Raw genomic sequence first — 20,665 nt, 5'->3', positions numbered from 1 at the left:
GTTCTTGACAAGCAGAAAAATCAGATAAATGACTTTTAAGTCAATTGCCTATAATAAAAGCATATTTTCTAGATTTCTTCCAGCGACTAAAAAATGGGTTTTCATGCATGAATCACCTTCTGTCTGATTTTAGGTGGATTTTTGACATGCATGAATCACCTTCTGTCTGATTTTTATTATGACTGCTACTTAAGTCAAGTACTAAGCACTAAAATTATTATAGAATAAGATCATAATGAGTCTTAATAATCTGATGATACTATTACACATGTTGACATATAACATGCTGTGGGGAGGTTAGCTACATTGTACGACTAAATATGTCTTCTTAAATCTAATACTCTCAAGTACATATCGTGAACTGTTTTTATATTTACCTCACCAACGAAATAAAATGTTAATTTCTATACAATTAATGTAAAGTCAACTATTACAATACTTCGTTTTACGTTTTATAGATGAACTGAATATTTATAGGACAAAAATAGACTATTAAATATATAACGTTATATGCATGGTTATCTAAACCACTCTTACAAGTAAATGTGACACTCCGGTTGTAACTTCCGCGTAGCTCCAGGTGAAATGTACATGGCTGTATAATGGGGAAAGACGGAGAATTGATTAAAGCAGTGAAATATAACGATCAACAAAAATTACAGGTAAATATCCTTCATTCATATAAATTTCAAACAGTTTAGTTTGAAGCATTATAGGACGCCAAGTTTTATTGTTTCTCTGTAGTGTATAAGGCAGTTTTTTTGATCGATAGCCTTTTTCCTTAATGGTCTCGTAGAACTATATAACAAATATTCATCCTAATCATTACACATCCGAGAACAATACTACAAATGGACAAACCGAAAATGTTGTTTTAATTCAATCTAAATTTATACACAATACATGGATTTTCTACAATCATTCAAATATAAATACATGTATCTCATACATCGCCATTTAAACTGATATTATCAATCAAAGAGATGTTTCTATAGTGAAGTGCCCCATATACAACAATAAACTCATTGTTTGTCCCATTTTGTAGTATAACAATCTAGCTGTCTTTTAGAATAGCCCACGTGAACCACTAAAATGTAGGTGGAATTAACAATATAAATGGAAGAAATCTTTGATGTTAAAAGAAAATAGCAATAAGAATTGCCTGATGACATACATGTGTACCTAGAAACTGATATCACTTTTTTTCTACTTCAAAGAAACTTCTGGTACCAGAAACACCAAACTATAGCATACGACGTATTTCCCGCGGGGATGAACCTAAGTCACCTTCCTCTCCTGGAGGCAGGATCAGAGTACAACTTGATCACATCAATATTAACTGTTCAGAGAAGGAAACTGGTTATACCCCACTTATCATAGCAATACTGAATGGTAGGATACTCAGAATAAATAGTGAAGAAAATCAGTGGATAAAAAAATCTGTCTAATTTTCTCAACTCTTAGTTCTCAGTTTAAGGGTAAAAATTTCTTCCTGGCATATAAAGATGCCCTCAAATGCTTGAAGTCTAAGTTTTTCCTGCTTAAAAAAAACAATCCTTTTATTTCATATATATATATTATTGCAGTATACTTCCTTCTTATTGCAGAAAATAAAGATATTGCAGATACACTGATTTTTCATTGTGCAGATGTAAATATTGCTGACCAGAAAGGGTAATGATTCTCCCATATATCATATTTCCATTTGCGTTAAATTGATTCATTACTCAACTTAAGGGAGAAAACTGTTATTTTTCATGGATAGGGATTTAATTTGCAATAACAATACAGAACGACATTATTGATAAAAATCAATTACAAGTTCATTGGTCTTTATACAATAACTAAGGTTACAATGGTGGGGGTGGGGGGGGGGTGGGGTGGTGAATGGTAAAATAATATCTAAATACTACAACGACTTTGTATCAGGAAGTAATATCTCTATATATACTTTACATCTAAGTACAATAAATATGTATGAAGTATAACTATGGTAAATGATTGTTAAAAAGACATTCGAAATAATTGAACACATAAATAGTTTAATCAAATGCTTGAGCAAGGTGAGCCTAAAGAAAAGGACGAGCGTTCTCTTAAAGTTAGGTACCAACCCACACGTTTATTCAGACACTTCCAATGGAAGGGATGAATTAAATGCCAAAAAAAAACAACAAATAAATAAATAAAGTAAAAGCAAAACGAAACGAAACAAAAAAAAAGACAGAAAACAAACAGTATTTTTTTGTCTTCATATGCTATATTTTACGTCATTGTAGTCATTTCTGTAGGCAGGTTTGCACTTCTCAGAAAATCAGATACAAACTAGGTCTTGCAAAGTGCCCATCCCATACACAACATATAAGTTATATCTAAAAATACTAAGACAGGTTATGAGGCGTGTAGTAATAAAAGAGAATTTTGTGGATTTTTGACATGCCAGCATCATATCCTGTCCTACTTCTCAATAAAAAAAACTCCAGTTTAATCAAGCTTTGTCAATAGATATTTCACCATAGGATTCAAATTTTAAATGAGAAATACGCTGTTTTATTTTGTACTGTTATTTTAGGAACACCGCTTTACATTATGCTGTTTTCGCTGGCAAAGCTGAGCTCGTTGAAACCCTTTTGAAAAATGGTTCCAAGGTAACTATTTATTAACATATCAAACTTTAAATAATAAACCCTTTATAACACCATTTAGAACGTTTAATTTCATCGCTTTAACTTCACTTGTTACCGGACTTCATGTAATTTAGTTTTTATAACCGAAAAAAGTTAATCTAGGCCTTTTTAAAATATTCTAATAATCATTCATTTAGGTAAATATACAAAACAGTGATGGGAATACACCGCTACACCTTGCCTGTCAGAGTGAGAAAGAAAGAAGAGTTATGGTGATGTTAAAACTTTTAAAGGTCAGTTATTATCAGAGTGTCCTGCCCCTATCTTAACAATTTCCTACAAAGAGAATATTTCCAAAAAATCTTTAAAAAATAACCTTTTTCATCAGGTTTTATTGTCCCTAACTGGCCACTTCTAATAACACATTTTAAAAGCTCTCTTCGAATAAAACCAGTATATAGGCAATAATATTTAAAAACCTTTCGTGTTGAGTGGTATGAAAAGATGGATATCATGACAGTGTATGGAAGATGGCACAAAATGTTGCTAATGTCGGCATACATGTACGTGGACTATAAAACTACTTGGACATCACTTTTCTACGTATTAAAAGTTACATTTTTATATCAAAATTCTCAAATAAAATACCTAATATTTTCTTACTTCCAATTTACTTTGCAGCACTCTGCCAATGTGTTTTTGAAGAACAAAAACCACACAACACCATTGGATATAGCTGCACAATTCGGAAAGAAAGGTAAATAATGTTTTGCAATTTATTCTTATCATAATAAGTATTTTTCACATTGTTAAAGTCAAGTAAAGTTTTATTAAAAAGTGCAAAACATATACCTGCTCATTTGCCATTGGGTACTAAACTTTACTAGTGGTGCGTTAAAAGATGATTTGTTTCTACTATATAAAACGATATATAATTAGTGAACAAACTTCTACACTAGAAAAGTAAACAAAACTCAACTGCGATGGTACACAGCCATATTAAGTACAAAGTGATCAGTCAAATCTTATCACTTATAAATATCTCCTCAATGCGGATGTACTTATGGCATCTTGTTATCCAAAGTAGGGGGATCGGATGAACAATAAATAACGGCAATGAGGATAAATGAAATGTAGTGTATGTACATGTAATCATAAATTGTATGTGTGTATATATGTGTACAAAAATTTTGAACGAAATCATAAGCTTCAGTTGTTGTAATCTAAATAAAGCATAACAATTATGAAACATGTTACAAATATATTCAGCCTGCTAAAAAAAAGTCAGCTAAATTCTGTATTTTTTGTCATTTAAACTTGTATTAAGTCATTTTCCCCACAATAATTTTTCGAAACCGTGATTCTTCTTATCCAGAAACACGTGTACATAATGAAATTTGAAACATTTATGTATTGGTATTTTTATATTTGTTGAAATGTATATACTTCATTATACAGAATTCCACATTTTTGCCAATGGACGTTAAAAAAAACCTCTTAAGTATATAATTATGCTTGTAAAACATTGGACATTTCTGTCAATATGTACAGTTAAGATAAATTTTCCGTTTACACTCACTTTACTGAAATAGAAAAATAAACGATTGTAATTGGTCCTGGCTTCTGAATCACATATATAACAAACACATATAACCAGTTTCCAAGCCATTAACATCACCATTATTCATCAAATGACAATATCTAATAATATTTACCCACAGATGCTGTCTCCGTTCTTTTGGACCATGACTCATCTTTAAGTTCCAACACTTCTGCAATTATTGAAGCTGCTTTGAGGGGATACACCGAGATTGTCCACCTCTTGTTGGACTATGGCGTCAACGCTAACTGTATCAACGACCTCAGGGAAACAGGGCCTCTCCATGAGGCAACAAGATTTCTTAGGTATGCTAGTTGCACATTCATGTCAATATCTAAACAATTATAATAAGTTGACACATTCTTCATATAGTCAAGACGAAGAAACATGGATCGTTGCGTGTTTTATCATTATTTTTCGCTGAAAAACTAGATTTCAGGTGAAATTTAAGTTGATATTAATCTAATTATGTTGAACTTTCATTTCTACGTTTGTGATAATGCCAGACATTGTATGTGACCTTATGTTCCAACTTCTGTAATCAATTGAATTTGTTTTTCCTTTCAGATTTGAAGCAGCTGAAAAATTGGTGGAATATGGTGCTAGTCCTTTATTACAAAACCCGAAGTCTGAGGTATATATGCTTTAGAATTGTAAAAAGTACAGACCATTACATTGGAGAAATTGAAACAAATAATTAAAATTTTGAATTATAAGTTGATAAGAGTATTAGATGTATAAGTCTTATTCAAATTTACCACACAAAAAATGGTTTGAATATTTATATTTACAAGCATATTATAGTGAAGGGAACAAGCAGACTACTATGTGGAATAGGTAGAAAGTAGCTCTTATATCAACTGAAAAGCAGAACTGTAAATGGTTAGATAATGATTAATATGTTACTTTTTTTTAAATGTTCTCATTTTATTAGTGTCTTGACCATGTCTCCCAAAATTATTCTCGAGATGGTAAGAATAAAAACAGCATTTTTGATAGTGTTGTGGATTGTTTGCTTTCATTTAACTTTGCAGCGATTATTAGTATTGAAATCAGGATACACATTGTCGGAAGACTTAATATAATGACTAAAATTAAAACTATTTTCAGACGCCATTCAAAATTGCAGAAAATTTACCTACATCTATTAATGGCAAGTTCATGGAATTATTCAAAGGTCTAGTATATTTATGTTGATTTATTTTAGCAAATTCAGTTAGTAACTACACTTTTATGGTGTTTCTGTAAAAAACAGAAGTGAATGAGTTGTAAGTTTGTAAGTGTTTCTGTAGTCAATGAAAAGATCACAGTAGTACATAATTTAAAAAATTAAGAAAATGACTGATTGATTGTTGGGGTTTAACTCCCGAGCAGCAATATTTCAGCTATATTCAGGCGATGAACATGAAATGATGATGATGAAATGAAAAAGGGATGGGACACAAGGGAAAAAGGGCCGACAAAATTTAGATTGCCACTAGAAAAAGGAAGGGATGGGTAGGGTCGGACAATTTAGCCTCCTGTGGCGGAGCGCAAAGGTTCCTACTCCTATCGAATACCACAGCAGAGATCTTTAACGTGCGAGGAACGTGACATCTTTCCCAACATGGTGCACCACTATAGTTTGCGGTCAGGTTTTCCGTATTATAGCCTGACAACCCCAGCATGTAACATGCCAGGGGTACCCCATTCCACCACCTGGGGAACACATCCCAGTTGCTCCTTGGGCAGAGCGCCTAGCCCCCGGCTAGGTTTCTGAGCACTATTTAGTCGCCTTTTACGACAAGCTTAGCGCTGCTGCAGGCTTATTCTTTTGACACCGGACCTGCACGGGGCATTGTTGAGAAAAAAAATTGTAGTCAATGATAACTAAATTTATATCCCACTCCCCCCATTTAATATCACGCACCTTTTGACTTCCAGATTATTTGGTACAAAATTTAAAATAAGAGGTACACAATGGTAGTATATAATAAAAAGAATGTGGAAGTTTCATTAGATTTCATTTAGTATTTATGTGTAACCCCAAATTGATTAAGAACAAAATCTAAAATAGAAGGTGCACATTGATATTATGTAATAAAGATTCCGTGAAAATTTCATTCAATTCTATTCAATTCCATTCAGTTGTGAAGTAAAAATTACGTATAGGAGATGGGACCCCCCCCTCTATGCAACGGAAGGGAGAAAGGATGGAAGGACGTCCTATCACTATATACCCTTGGTATAAACATTTTTAAAGTTGCAATACTTCTAATCCAATGATGAAACAGTGTTCAGAATAAAACTATACTAACTGCGTTTTTAAACATTTTGAATTATTTGTGGACAACACACGCTTATGGCCAATATGGGAGCGGATGGTTTGGCTAGTCATAAAACCTGGTTTGATCTTAATTTTCACTAGGAATGCCGGAACATCAGGAACTTAGTGACTTTTTTCATTTAATTTTCTGGTTTAATTTTTTACTTAACCAGTTCATGGATTATCTAATATGTTCCTCCGATTTGTGCTTATGAGTTCAGTAATTTTGTTTTTTAATTTTATTACTCAGCAAGTCCATCGTAATACATCATTTGCATAAATACAGACAACAAATCAAGAACAACTTGAAAATTAAGATATAAAAACAAGCAAATTGTGATAGATACTGTTGATAGTTTCATATACCTGCCCTTTTTTTCGTTTTCCAGACAATTCTAGAAAATTATCTCGTACGCCTCGTTTTCGCAAGACTGATATTCCTATTTCACCAACAAAAGATATTAAAGGTATGTTACTAAAGATGAGGCTCGTCCATTAAGTTTTAAAATACTGAAATGACAATACACGTAGTTTTCAATTCTAGGTTGTTGAATTAATGTGTTATGTTTTTCATAATTTTATTGTATTGTAACTGCTTACAAATATAACAAAGAGCCTTATATATCATGATAATTGAATAATTAATTGTCTTTTTATTCATCTTTTTAATGAATCCTTTATTGTCCAGTTAACACATAATATGCTTGTGTGTGTGTTCTGATAATTCTTCCTAACTATTTTTTTCTTGCATATCTGCATTAACAGATCAAGGTTTTGTATATTTAAAGATTTCCCTCTCCTGCCTACGAGGCAAGACTGGACTCAAAACACGTCAACATACTGTAATAGCTGTACTGCTGATCACCCAAACACTAACATCTTAGATGGTAAATGGGTTTTATGTCGACATTGTAAATGGTTCATCTGTCAATAAGTCAAAGCCAGAACAGTTATTATACTTTAACATATTAGATGCAATGTATATCGTTAACTCTAAAATGACAATACTACAAAAACGATATGATAAAAGAGTTTATCCGTTTACTAAAACATGATTTTGAATATCTTATGCATAATTTGTGATGTTAAAATGATTTACTGTATTTAGATCGAAGCAATATATTAGCAATCATAAAAATCAAAATGCTGTTGTTACTTACATAATTGATTACTTAAAGTGATACGAGTGACCATTGCATTATTTTCTTTTGACCACATAGACAGTGATATAACGGATATGATTATTGCATAAATTACCTTTTTATTGTATATCAAAATTTCTTTGAGTTATCTACCTTGGACTGTATATTGTATTTGTGTTCAGGTAATCTTCATACATTCTGGGTAATCGAGTCTTCGAAGTATGTCTGGACTGTATTAGATCTGAAAACAGAACATACATTGACAGGAATCACCATATATGGGTGGTATGTGATATTTTCATTAGCTATATAAGAAATCAATGTCTTTTGAGATATAAATTGAAACCTTAAATTTTAGATGATAACTATACTATGCAATGCGTTTTTTAAAGATGCCAAAAGATAAGATGTCCGTTCGATATATAAAACATAATTCATACTACACAAAGCAAATTTGTCTAAACACTTCGTTTCATGTTACAAATGTATATCAAATTGTTTCAAATGTCATATATTATTAAAATGCTAACAAAAAAAAAAGCAAACCAAGTCGAAGTATATACTATAATGAAATGAGGTAGAACAAAGATGGGAGATGAACAATGTGTTCCCTTTAGTGTGCAATTTTTTTATTGCATCCCAAAACAGAATTGAAGTGAAACTGTTAATCGGTATACGGACATTAGACCGTTTGTTACCTCACTTAATTATGTAACTTATTTATGCTAATTTACTATTATTTTTGTTGAATAAGGGCACTTCAGATATATCTAAATATTGTACACATCATTCTTATAATTCATATGCTAAATACATATTACTGTTTCCATCTTATCAGGGACAGTATTCAAATGATTGAGAGATTTGAGTTACAAAAAGGTCCAACTGTTTGGTAAGTGCAATTTTATACCGTTGATGTTATAACTAATCTGTAGTGATGAAAATAGGGTATTTATGCAAAGAGTAATCAGGAGAACCAAGTTCTAGCGGAAATCAAAATAATGTAATCCAGGGATAAAGACCAGACATGGAAAACAAACACACAGAACAAAGAACATAAAATCATCAAATAAAACATACAAAGTAACAAAAGTAAATGAGCAACGCGGACTCCACTAAAACCTGGGAGCATGGACCAGGTTCTCCGGTAGGGTAGACTTCCTCTGCTTTTCTTAGGAACACACGCCGAGTTTTCATGGTGCAGATGGATACTGCGTTACTATCCACAAGTCCATGGTGACGACTATAAATGTAGAGATGACTTCAATCTTGTAGCAACATAATCCTGGTCCAGAAGCCTAATAGTAAGAAGTCTAGCGCGATACAAAAAGTCTGTCATAAGGTATGGGTAATGATATAAACTCTGTATGAGTTTCGAAGAAGTTGACTATTGTGGAATGCATAAGAAATCATGGAAAACACTGACTTTTATTCCATTTTCTAACTTTACGATATTTTAGCTTGGAATGACCATTTGTCATATGATATTTTTACTATTCCTTTTGACTGTTGCCCAACGTTTATCATTTCGGTAATTGTATTATCATCCGTCATTATAGAGGTGTATTTTTGTTCTTCTATTATAGTTTTGCAGTAACGGAAACAAAGGCATTGTTTTATTATGTGATTATTTGAGTTATGACAGTACGTCTTCTTGAAATAATAATTTGTATCTTGAATTTTTATCAACGTTATCACATTCGAAATATTTAAGTATGCAATCTCCAAAGATAAATGTTTTCTAAAAAATTAAAAATATCGGAGTTGGAATAACTGTAAGGTATAATCATTAAATGTAATCACAGATAATACATATTTGGATTTTAAAGGGTTTTTATATCCCCACTTGTAATGCTGGGGTATATAGTGATAGGGAAGTCCATCATTCCTTTTGTTCGCACTTCCTTCTTACCTGCCGTTACACAAAGGGTTGTCCATCTCTTTTCTGTTATTCCCCCTACACCACTTTATGGAATTTAATGAACCTTGCATAGAATATCCATTACAAATTCTCATTGTGCACCTATTTATTTTTTAATTCAAATTGATTTGAAGGTTTCACATGATTCATTTATGAATATGAGGACAAATGGGGACATATCTATTATCCGTTATTCCTCCTACAACACTGAATTAAACGTAATAAAACTTTCTCATAATCTTTATTACCGTACATATTCTCATATACACCTCTTATTCGGTTTTTGATCCAATTGATTTTGAGGTCAAAATGGGGGAGTCGGTATCAATTTAATGAATACAGATTTTTGTTGTTAAATAATTAATCGTATTTTCATGTACATGTGGATAATATTCATTAAAGTAAAAAGTTCATATTTTGTTTTATTTTCTAAAGTGGACCCTGGACAACAATAGGTTGTTTCGTCTGTCAAAGGTTGGGGAGTAAAAGCCCAAAAGAGAAAGGTAGTTTTGCAGCATTTGTCAATGTTTTTTTTTTTTTTTTTGTGATTTTATTTTTCAAGTATTAAGGAGCTTATAAAACATCTAATTACTTTACTTTCTCTGTATGGTTTTGTTACTGATAAATAAATACAGTTTATACATTTGAAGGCTATTTATAAGTTGTGGTACCATCATTTTTTTTCTCGGTGAAGCTGAGACAACACTCATCTCAAATTATTCAAAACTCGTCCATTGTAGACTAAAGTATATATGAGGTCATATTCAAATATCTGGAGAGTGTTTGTCAAGCATTTTCTTTTATAAGGTAGTTAAACATTTATGACTTTGAAAAAAAATGCAGTATATGTTTACCACTTAACGACAAGCTCAGTTCTTTTTGGTTATAAGGCAAAATCAGGTAAAAAATACAGTACATTTTACCATAACCCAAGAAAGATAGGAAATATCATAGTACAGGTCCATTTCACATTTGTTTTGAATTTCTTGAAGATTTTATTTCATACAGGGGTACCACAAACATTTAAAGATTTTACAGCAAGTTCACGTTTTTGGAGGTTTCATCTTTTAGAGAATTATGGAGGCAACATAACATGCTTCCAGGGACTGGCATTGTATGGTGTTGATGATAGAATCCCTAGTTTTTTCTCAAATTTAGATATGCCAGACTATACAGTCAAATTTGTTGAAAAGGTAAGTTGAATGTGCATTCCTACTTTTTCACTCTATGTCATATTTACAAACATTACCAAACATAAACAGATCTATAGTAAATGGCAACAACGCGTATCTGAATGTATAAATATAAAATATGTATGTACACTATTATATTTTTATTTTGGAAAGAGAGAACACATTGATTATTTATTTGTTTGGGTAATTTGCATCCATTGCATAAATCGTATACAATGCTGTAAGTACTTAGCATGGCATAAATAAAACACTTATAAGAGGATTCTGTTAAGATAAAAACGTTACTATTTTGAATTTGTAATTTGCCTGTATATTACATCTTTCAGGGCTATAATACACGGAACAAATTACTTTTAATCAAAGATGATGCTCTGGAGACCATTGTAAGTTTATATATATATATATATGTCAATTTTTAGTTGCTTTTTTCCAATATATATTATGATGTTTTTAATCATATGTTTAGATGCATGGGCACTTAGTATGAATGGACTGAATGATACAATCGGATAAAAACTGATCACTTGATCACAAATGGAATAAGAAGATGTTTTTTTATACCCTACTACTTATTGCATTGCACCTTTTGGAATTTTGCTATTCATGTTGAATATTCAAGTAGCAGTCAGACACAAGGTTATTCATGCATGCTAAAATCACTGTTTTAATTCAGGGACAGTTACAGACCACATAACCAGTCTTAGTCATGCGGTTGTTTCACTTCCGAGATGAAATTTATTTAGGTTGTATATGAAATTGGCACTTTTCGTTATTGATTTTGTTGTAGTTAAAAATGAATGTATGGTTTTCTAAAAACAGATCTGAGTACAGCATAAAGGACTATCATTACGTGATAATGTATCATATGAAGACCGCAAAATCGTTGCTTTTTTTCGGCGGGTATTTTCTACAACATGAATCACCTTAACCATAGACAGTTTCTGAGTTTTATATTTATATTGATTTATACTTAATAAAATAAAAAAAAAGCAACAACGAAGACTTATTTTATTTCAATCTAACCTTGGTTGATCAATATTTATATGAATATCTGGGAATCTGGGTGATTCCAGCCTGAAATGTGATATTCTTAAACTATTCTGATACCTTTTTTTCGAAATACCTTTGGATTAAGTGTGTAAACAGATATCCAGTTCTTACCATATACATGTACTCTTTTAGGTCACTGATAGTAGTCACAAAGAAATTATTCAGTCAGCACTCGGAAGAGAAGCCAGGAAAGGTATAAGTGCCATGCTCATATAAAATATTATATTAATATTAATTTCGAGGAAATAATGACATTTAGTAGATTTGCGACTATGACTCGTACTCTTTTTTTTGACCGTGTTGTCTGTACGTGCGTCTCCATTCTGAACCCTGCTCTTCTGAAATCGCTGAATGCAATTTGACGAAGCTTACACAAACTCATCATCAAAGATGTCATTGTGCACTTCATGTTTTGTTTCCATCCAAACGAATTTTCGGGGTTACTGATGCAAAACATGAACTGTGTCATTCGTCGACAAAGGGGATCTTCTAATTTGAATTTTCTTTAAAACCACTGAATGCTATTCGATGAGTCTTTCACACATTTTCTATCACAGGATGCCTTTGTTCACTAACTGTTTTTTTAACTTTCCACAGAAACCATATAGAAAAATTTTTCCATGTGGTTCCTAGGGAAGGTCACGGTATCGCCAAGTAAGCTTTGTTTACAGTTTTCTATACCAAAACTGAAATTTAAGTGATAAGAATTTTTTTTAAGTAGGACAGCTTGAAACATTTTATTTTTTAATGACAAAGATTAATCATCCAAAGCTCTCTGGTTGAAATATGTGATCTTTCGATCAAATAGTCGCTGTGTGGGTCTCAGGAGGAGGACTTTTTATTAACTTATCACTACTTTTAATAACACTTTCAAGAAACTTAACGTGTAAACAGCGGTAAAATTCATCATACTTTTTTAAATGTAAGAATGATGTCGATATTAACAAACTTTTTCAGATATTGAGCATGCTGATTTCATACCTTATTTCATAAAAGCCAACATTTTTATACCCCAACTTGCAAAGTTGGTGTATATAGTGATAAGAGTGTCCGTCCGTTCGTTTTTCCTTCCTTTCACAGGGGGCCAATCTCTTATTCATTATTCCCCCTACACTACTAAAAGAAACTTTCATTGCATTGTTATTAAATGTTCCCATTGCTCACCACCATTTAAGATCTTGATCTGAATCAATTTAAGGGTTTCATGTGTCAGGACATGGACTCTGTCATTTGTAAATATCGGGACATGGTGGGGCTCAACTCTTATCCGATACTCCTCATACACTCCTGAATGGGATTGAATTTCTTTTGTGTGCCTCCTATTTTAGATTTTGAACCAAATCGATATGGAGGTTACAAGATGCATGTTCTCAAAGGGGTAGTACGGGGTATCAAGTAAGTGTTCATTACCACAGGTTTTATAGTTTGTTTTTGTTTAGATTTTTCAGGTAAAATCACTAAAATGGAAAAAAGCAACCCCATTCATATACAAAAGAGCCAAAAATGTTTTACTTCATTGTTGTGAAGGTAGATCTCGAATGTAGAGAAAATCTGTTACAATTCCATACCTTATATTGTAATAGACAACAGTGTTTTTTTTTCTTTAGATTTCCAAATAAAGTCACTAAAATGGAAAAAGAAACCCCCTTCATATGCAAAAGAGGCAGAATTATTTTCCGATATAGTTGTAAAAGGAGATCTTGGGTGTAGAGAAGAACTGTTATTATGTTTTGAAGGTAGGAGCTTGAACTTGTAATTTTAATGATTTTTTTTATATACCGGTATTCCGGTATTAGTCAAGTACGGTTTTAGTTTTCCTGTTACTTCAGTGTTCCATTCAAGGCTATAACATATCGGAAACTGACTGAAGGTGTGCTTTTTTCTCTATCGTAACAATTGGTGTTGCAGTATTACAAATTTTAAAATACCGAAGACACAGAGGCTTTATTCCCTGTATAGCACATGGTAGAACCTCTCGGAGATTTTACTTTTTATTTCGATAGTTTTGATTTTAGATTAAGATCTTCCGATAGATTTGATTCTAATACTGCTGATGAGAGGTAACTCCTTGAAAAAAGTGTACAGCATATCGAAATTTGCAATATCTATGATTGGTATTTTTGTAATTTTTTAATATGTATAGGTTTTTATATTGTTTATGTTGCTTACAATGCTATAATAGGCTATTTTAAGGTGACTCTTATTGTGAAATTTAACACTGATAAACTATAATTATTATATATGTATCCCATGTATAAGGAAACATTGTGCAACACTTTAATTAGTCTCCGAATCGTGTTTCAATGATAAATGTGTACTGATTTTGTGTATATTTATATTTCAGTTTCGTTTGTTTTTTTTTTCATTTACTTTTTCGTTTGTTGTTGAGTTACTTGCTGAAATCCTGTGATGTGTATTTTACTTATCAAATCTATACGAACTCTATTTTGTTCAAGCACTTGAATCGGGTGAACCGCGAAAGGAAATCTTCCGAACACACCTAGAAACTTTGGATGAAAATCAGCCATCACTTGCAACATTTTCTGGAATCTCCATACAACAAAGTAAGTCACTTAAAACAGACTTAACTCATAACCACACAGCGTCGATAGTGCAATATAAGTTATCGAAGACAAGTTGATAGGTTGCCCTAGGAAACGCGTTGTTATTTCGCCATCTGTATTTTTTAAACTGCATTGCAATGTCGTATCCCTAAACGTATTCATACAGATATCCTGTATCGAGACTTAAGGTCAAATATAAGGTAGCAATATTTTAACATATAGTGTTTACATCTGTATCACGTACGTCTTTGGTTTTTTGTGCGTTTTCTTATTCTTGATTATGTAAAATGTCAGTAGACGTATTCTTTTTTTTTGTTATTATTTGACTTTATATGTTCAATAATGAGTCATGTCTGGGTTTACATTACTAATACAATATCATTAATATACTAATCATTATGCTTGGGTATAATGCAGTAGTTTCAAAGACTTTGATGATTTGTGGCATTTCCTTGTAGTTTGTCTTTGTAGTTTACAGATTGTGCTTTGACTAAATGCTTATGTTTTAGGTGGAAAATATAGATGTTATGTTCAGGCACTTGACCACCCAGATGTGACACTAAGTGCACAGTTTGAAATAGACATTCGTATGTATTTCTAAATCAATTCGTTAGCTTGCAGCTACTGCGCTAATGGTAGACAACCTCATGTCTTAAAAAGGCATAATGTAACAAAACAAAGTGAAAATTGAAATCAAGCGAGAGACAGGAGAAAATATGTTTACAATGTTTTTTTTACGAAAACAACTCAATAATATATATAGTAGTAGTAACAAGTATTATTTCAGTTCAACAATCCCTACATCTTAAATAGTTATCAAAAAGCGCCTACTATAATTACAGTAAACTAAGAGTTCGAAATAGCTGAAACAAAGATCAAATTAAGATATGCAGGAAATTAGCATAACATGCTTTTGAAGAAGATGTGGATTATGAAACCACAAGGATGGCCAACAAAACGTCATTCAAGCTTTATACTATTGTAATTTTGTATATGCAACATAGATACAAAGACATCAGACCTGGATAGCAGGTGTCTTTCTTGACATTAAACATCATACCAAATTTCTTCTTATCATTTATCATGACATTAATTTTTGTTTGCTGTTTATTTATCCTCTTCTAATGTTATTACACAATACCGTATAGCGGGTAATTTTCGCGGGTTGCTAATTTTGACGTCTTTCAGTGGTAAAAAAAACACAAAAATTAATTTCCGCGAAACATTTACTTTTGGCTTAAGTACTTTGTGCACAATTAAGCATCAGCCAAAATAAAAAACGTCAAAATTTTTCGTATATTTTTTCCTAAAAATCGACAACTTCTACGTCTGTCAAAATAACCCGCCATACTGTATGGCCTTGTCATGTCTTATTTTAGACATTGATTTCGTTTCTAGCATGCATTTAGGAATATGTACTGTATTGATTGGTTCTATAAGTCAATATGTATTTTTTTATATTTATTTATATTCCTAGAACCAATGCTGTCATCTGATATGCAGAATGCCTTTAGTAATATGGAAAAATTGTTAGAGGACATGCAGACTAAAATCTAGCAGAACTTTTCTGACATATGCAAGTCTGATGGAATAAAAACATGATTACAAACTAACTTAGACTATAGTTGGAATAGGACTGACCTGTGAATTTCTAAGGCGTCAGATCATTTTGTGTTCACAATATTTTGTAAAAGTGGTCATTTGAGTCTATATATATGCAGGCATTTCATTGTTTTACGTCTTAGCATTTTACACTTTTACAAAAATAATTATTTATTACTTTATTTCTTTGGAAATCTCTAAGTAACTTTTTGGCCTTATGACAATTTTTGATCGCATGATTTATTGCTTTGTGATATCAATTTCAAGATCAAATTCCAGCTGCTTAAAAATAATGGATAATGTAGATAGTTCAAAATTATAGGTATATAGCATATATTGAGTATGATACACTTCCATGTAACTGAATGTTAAATACTAGTATTGAATTTTAATTCAAAAATAACTTTCCTTAAGTTAATGTACAATTTATATATGTGACCTGCGACGCATAGCATTGGCTGGTACCATATGTACCAGAGTCTAGATCATTAGCAAATTCGGAAATGCCACCACCAAGGAATGTTATAAGAATGTCATCATTTTCTTGGTTAAATAAATTAACTGAATTAAGTACTAGTTTAAGTTTTATTATTCAGTATAAAGCTGAAATGGATTGGGCAGCAGGCTAAGCCTACATAAGCCCTCTCCATGATACAAGGTTCAAAACTACAATTATCAATATAACACAATATTTGACATGAATTATTAATCAGTAGACATGTGGCATTAGGCCATGGCCATTTTGGACAATGGATTTTGAGTAACATGTGTAAACACAAGTAGTGCAATAGAATATAAATGATTTGAATTATTACTAATTATTTGTCACTATATGAAATGACCTATTGCCACTGCCTTTTATTACATAGAAACTGTAAATTTTAATTTCTGAATTAAAGTACCTAGGATAAGTACAGAGACCAACACAGTTATCTTCATCAGTATATTAATAGTGTAAATATTGTGAGAGAGAGAACAAAAAAAAGAAAGAAGAAAGGAATTTTCAAATGAAATAAAAAGGACCAAATACAAAAGTTCTCAAGGGAACCAAGGTTATAGCAGTAATCAAAAGAATACAATCCAGGGACAAAAACTCGACATGGAAAACACCTGGACATACACAACAAATAACATAAAGTAACTAAAATCATGCATACAAAGTAACAAAAGCAAATGAGCACTCGGACTCCACTAAAAACTGGGAGCATGGACCAGATAGAGAGGGAAAAATATAGATATTACAGACAATAGAAATGTAAATAATAAGCTATTTGGCAATAGCAGGAAATTTTCATTTTGATATAAATTGAAAATGAAAATATAAAGAACAAAGATGTAAAGCATATACAAATAGTAGGCATAGTTGATGCTTTGAGAAAAAGGTTTACAAAGTCACAATATCATTTAACTAGATAAAAGGGTGTCAAACAAAACTATTTGAATCTCTAATATACTGATGAACTTTTTTAAATAATATACATGTTGTTCTCATAATTCAAGTTTGGGTCAGCAAATAACAGGAGATCAAGATCAACATTTACACCAACATCTGACAGATTTTCAAAAAGAATGTTTCTAATATCAACATATACTGGGTAGTCAAAGAAGTAATGAAAATTATCCTCACACGGACTAGAGCAGTGTGGACAAGAGGGATCATCTACTAAGAAATTATGAAACAAGTGGGAAATCACTGGCTTCATTTCTCAACTGACAAAGCATGATATTTGAATTTTCTTATTCCATAGTCAAAGTGGTGGAGTATTTGATTTATATGTTTTATCAAATTTCACTTTGAATGAACTGGTTAAGGTTGGAAATAATAATATTATAAATCTCAAGAAGCTGATTCACAGTGCTATTACCAGGTTGAAACCCTGATTGATATTTAGTAAGTAGGTTATTAAACTTCATGTAATTGAAAAGGTGCTTAAATAGTATCTTCTCCATAATCTTTGAAACAATATTAGTAGGAGAAATGGGTCGGTAGTTTAAAGTATTATGAGGACTACCTTTACCCTTATAAATAGGCATAACAAGAGAAATTTTCCAAGCGTGAGGTATCCGTTTCAAACGAAGAGAGCAGTTAAAAAGTTTTGTGTGGGGTTTAAATAGCCCCAATTTAACCTCTTCAATACTCGAGGTGAAATACCATCAGGACCAGCTGGTTTGTTTTGGTCTAAAATCTTCGGATCACCTGATGTCACTCCTGTTTTTTATGGGAGTTCGTATTGCTAGTGCTTCAGTTTTTGTTTCCCTTATTTTCACTTTTTATGTTAAATATTTTTTATTCGGTTTGCTACATTGTGTATGTAGATCGTCTCTGTTTCATGTGTTCATATTTAAGCCACGTTTTTGGATTTTGAAGTAAATGAATCACCCCACTGCTGATGCTTTGGTATTTTTTTTACCTATATAATGTAAGACTCGGGTTCATGTCCTGTTCCACAAAGGTATCCGATTTCCCAATCAGGTGTGATCATATTGTGAATTTAATTCGTGTCTTGAACATTGCAAAACAAGTTCATCCTACCATGACGCGGTCGTCCTCATGAACGTGTCCAATTCGACCGCATAAACATGTCCAATTTACAAATATCTAACCGTTTATATTCGTTTGGAGCTTAGAGAGACGATAGTTTCTATACGTCTTCCCTATATAAATGTATGATTCATTAAAAACCTCTGAATACCTTGTTCGGTACTCGCCTATATGACGGGGTCGCTCTCCTAAATGTGTCCAATTGGACCGCACAAACATGTCCGATTTACAAGTATCTAACCGTTTATATTCGTTTGGAGCTTAGAGAGACCATATTTTCTTTACGCCTTCCTCATTTATGTGTGTACATACATTTTCCAGAGTTAAAATGTGTTGTAAGGACATAAATCAACAAAAAAACATACAAAAACACTTTTTTTGTTTAAACCAATACCTGTATATATGATTCGCAAAATAGTAAACAAAAAAAAAAACGAAAATAATATCAAAGGGTTGATGTAGTAATTAAAAAAGTTTGTCTTCGGTTTGATTCTAAACCGAAGTGGTATGCGCAATTCTAGAGCGTCAGAGTTGTAAACGCCATTGCAGTTCGTATTCAAAAGTGTTTTCCTCACAAAACACGCAGAACTGCTGATGTTTCAATAATTGTGGATACTCGTGAATGCATAAGTCATAATTAAAAATTAAGCACTATTTTTTCGTTTGTTGGTTGGTTTATACCCTTAAAACACATTTTAGGACTGGTTACTATATAGCTGACATACTTTGTTGTAGAAGTTATCGCTAAAATGCATCTATGAACCGTTAATCCGTAAAAACTTAGTCTTGATACAATAACAAAAAATAGAACACGCTCACAATAAAATGGTTCCCGTTGAATATAATATTAATTAAAGAATAATCCCCTAATCGAAAAAGTCAACGACGAGGGAACGATGTTCAAACCCCGCGGCACACGTTATGCTGGGAATACTAGACTCCCGTCTGTTTAAGTACCATTCTGTATAAGAATTAGGCAATGGGTGGCACATCATTTTTCTCAATTTGATCTTTTTTTTTTGCCTCAGATATATTCAATATATCTAGACAACAACCGAAAAGCTATTTAAAGTTCTCGAAGGGCATCTCTGACGTAGATATGTTTTGACTGGTTATATAGTGAAAAAGTCCGGGGAAATTTTCCCGCCATTTTTCTAGAGTGTATGTTACCTGAATTTGCCCAATCATTATTTTAATAAGGCAAACTTTACACTTTGATGGTGATTTATGGAGGTTTTGAGGTATGAATACTTGGATAATGCGATAAAATCAATGTTTTTTTTTCTTCATGTGCCACACCCTACACACATCATGCATGATTCTTAAACAAAGAGGTACTATATAAATATACAAAATATATATAACGTTGTTTCTTGTAAGATAGCTTAATAATTACGACAATGTAGTTTGTGATTTATGAAGTATCATCGGACACGTTTGTGAGATCGGATATATTTTTGGAACCGGACACTTTTATAAGTCCTACATATATACTAGATGCACTTCCGACGAGTCATTTTCTAATATATTTTGTATTTTTTTATCAATATAGCCGTTTACAGCAAATATGCTGCTGCTCATGTGTAGTTTAGAACACTCAATTAGCAATACACTTGACAATTTAACCGGAAAAAAAACTGGGGCATCATATTTTTATTGTTCACTTGTAACAAATTGTTTTGTCCAGTTTTCATAGACCTGGGTGAAATTAGGATAATAGATCTTTGCAAATACTTAGACATCTCTTGTTCTAATTATGCAAGAGTAATCGTGGGTACCAAGATTCTAGAGGAAATCAAAAGAATGTAATTCAGAGGCAAAAACCAGACATGGAAAACCGACTCACACGAGAAAGAAAACAAAATATTACATACAAAGTACTAGTAACAAAAGTATATTATCGGACTCCACTAAAAATTGGGAGCATGGACCAGGTGCACCGGTGGGGTAAGCGTCCTCTGCTTTTCTAGAAACAACCGCCGAGTTTCTTATAAATTGTATAATCCAGGGCAGGGAAAGAGGAAAGAAAAACTTTGTCACGTTGAACAAATCAGTTTTCATTGTGCAGATGGATACACTGAAACGATCTACGAGTTCATGACGACGACCATAAAATTTCTGT

General features: G+C 32.2%; 1 protein-coding gene across 1 annotated transcript; it reads left to right on the top strand.

Annotated features, from left to right (window-relative positions):
- Window positions 1–503: 503 nt before the first annotated feature.
- On the top strand, window positions 504–16,571 carry LOC148629658 (uncharacterized). The gene is made up of 21 exons (XM_088555057.1): window positions 504–662; window positions 1,218–1,392; window positions 1,608–1,674; window positions 2,570–2,645; window positions 2,822–2,917; window positions 3,306–3,381; window positions 4,346–4,529; window positions 4,792–4,858; window positions 5,335–5,401; window positions 6,919–6,996; window positions 7,318–7,416; window positions 7,854–7,956; window positions 8,510–8,563; window positions 10,028–10,095; window positions 10,601–10,785; window positions 11,112–11,168; window positions 11,968–12,028; window positions 13,443–13,571; window positions 14,292–14,399; window positions 14,909–14,986; window positions 15,877–16,571. The coding sequence occupies exons 1-21, from the start codon at window positions 603–605 to the stop codon at window positions 15,954–15,956; spliced, it is 1,968 nt and encodes a 655-aa protein (XP_088411183.1). The 5' UTR covers window positions 504–602; the 3' UTR covers window positions 15,957–16,571.
- Window positions 16,572–20,665: the final 4,094 nt, after the last annotated feature.

Source organism: Perna viridis, chromosome 1 (assembly GCF_037379345.1).
Source record: "Perna viridis isolate PV_CMFRI_1.1 ecotype Kerala chromosome 1, ASM3737934v1, whole genome shotgun sequence".
NCBI classification, from domain to species: domain Eukaryota; kingdom Metazoa; phylum Mollusca; class Bivalvia; order Mytilida; family Mytilidae; genus Perna; species Perna viridis.
Note: the sequence above shows the minus strand (reverse complement) of the source record. Positions and strands in the feature narration are given on the sequence as shown.

What these genes read in the sequence shown, in the direction of transcription:
- LOC148629658 (XM_088555057.1), top strand. Translation starts at nt 603, where the DNA reads ATGGGGAAAGACGGAGAATTGATTAAAGCAGTGAAATATAACGATCAA. An exon ending in TATCATAGCAATACTGAATG is followed by an intron (nt 1,393 to 1,607) that starts GTAGGATACTCA and finishes TTCTTATTGCAG; the next exon opens with AAAATAAAGATATTGCAGAT. An exon ending in ATGATGCTCTGGAGACCATT is followed by an intron (nt 11,169 to 11,967) that starts GTAAGTTTATAT and finishes GTACTCTTTTAG; the next exon opens with GTCACTGATAGTAGTCACAA.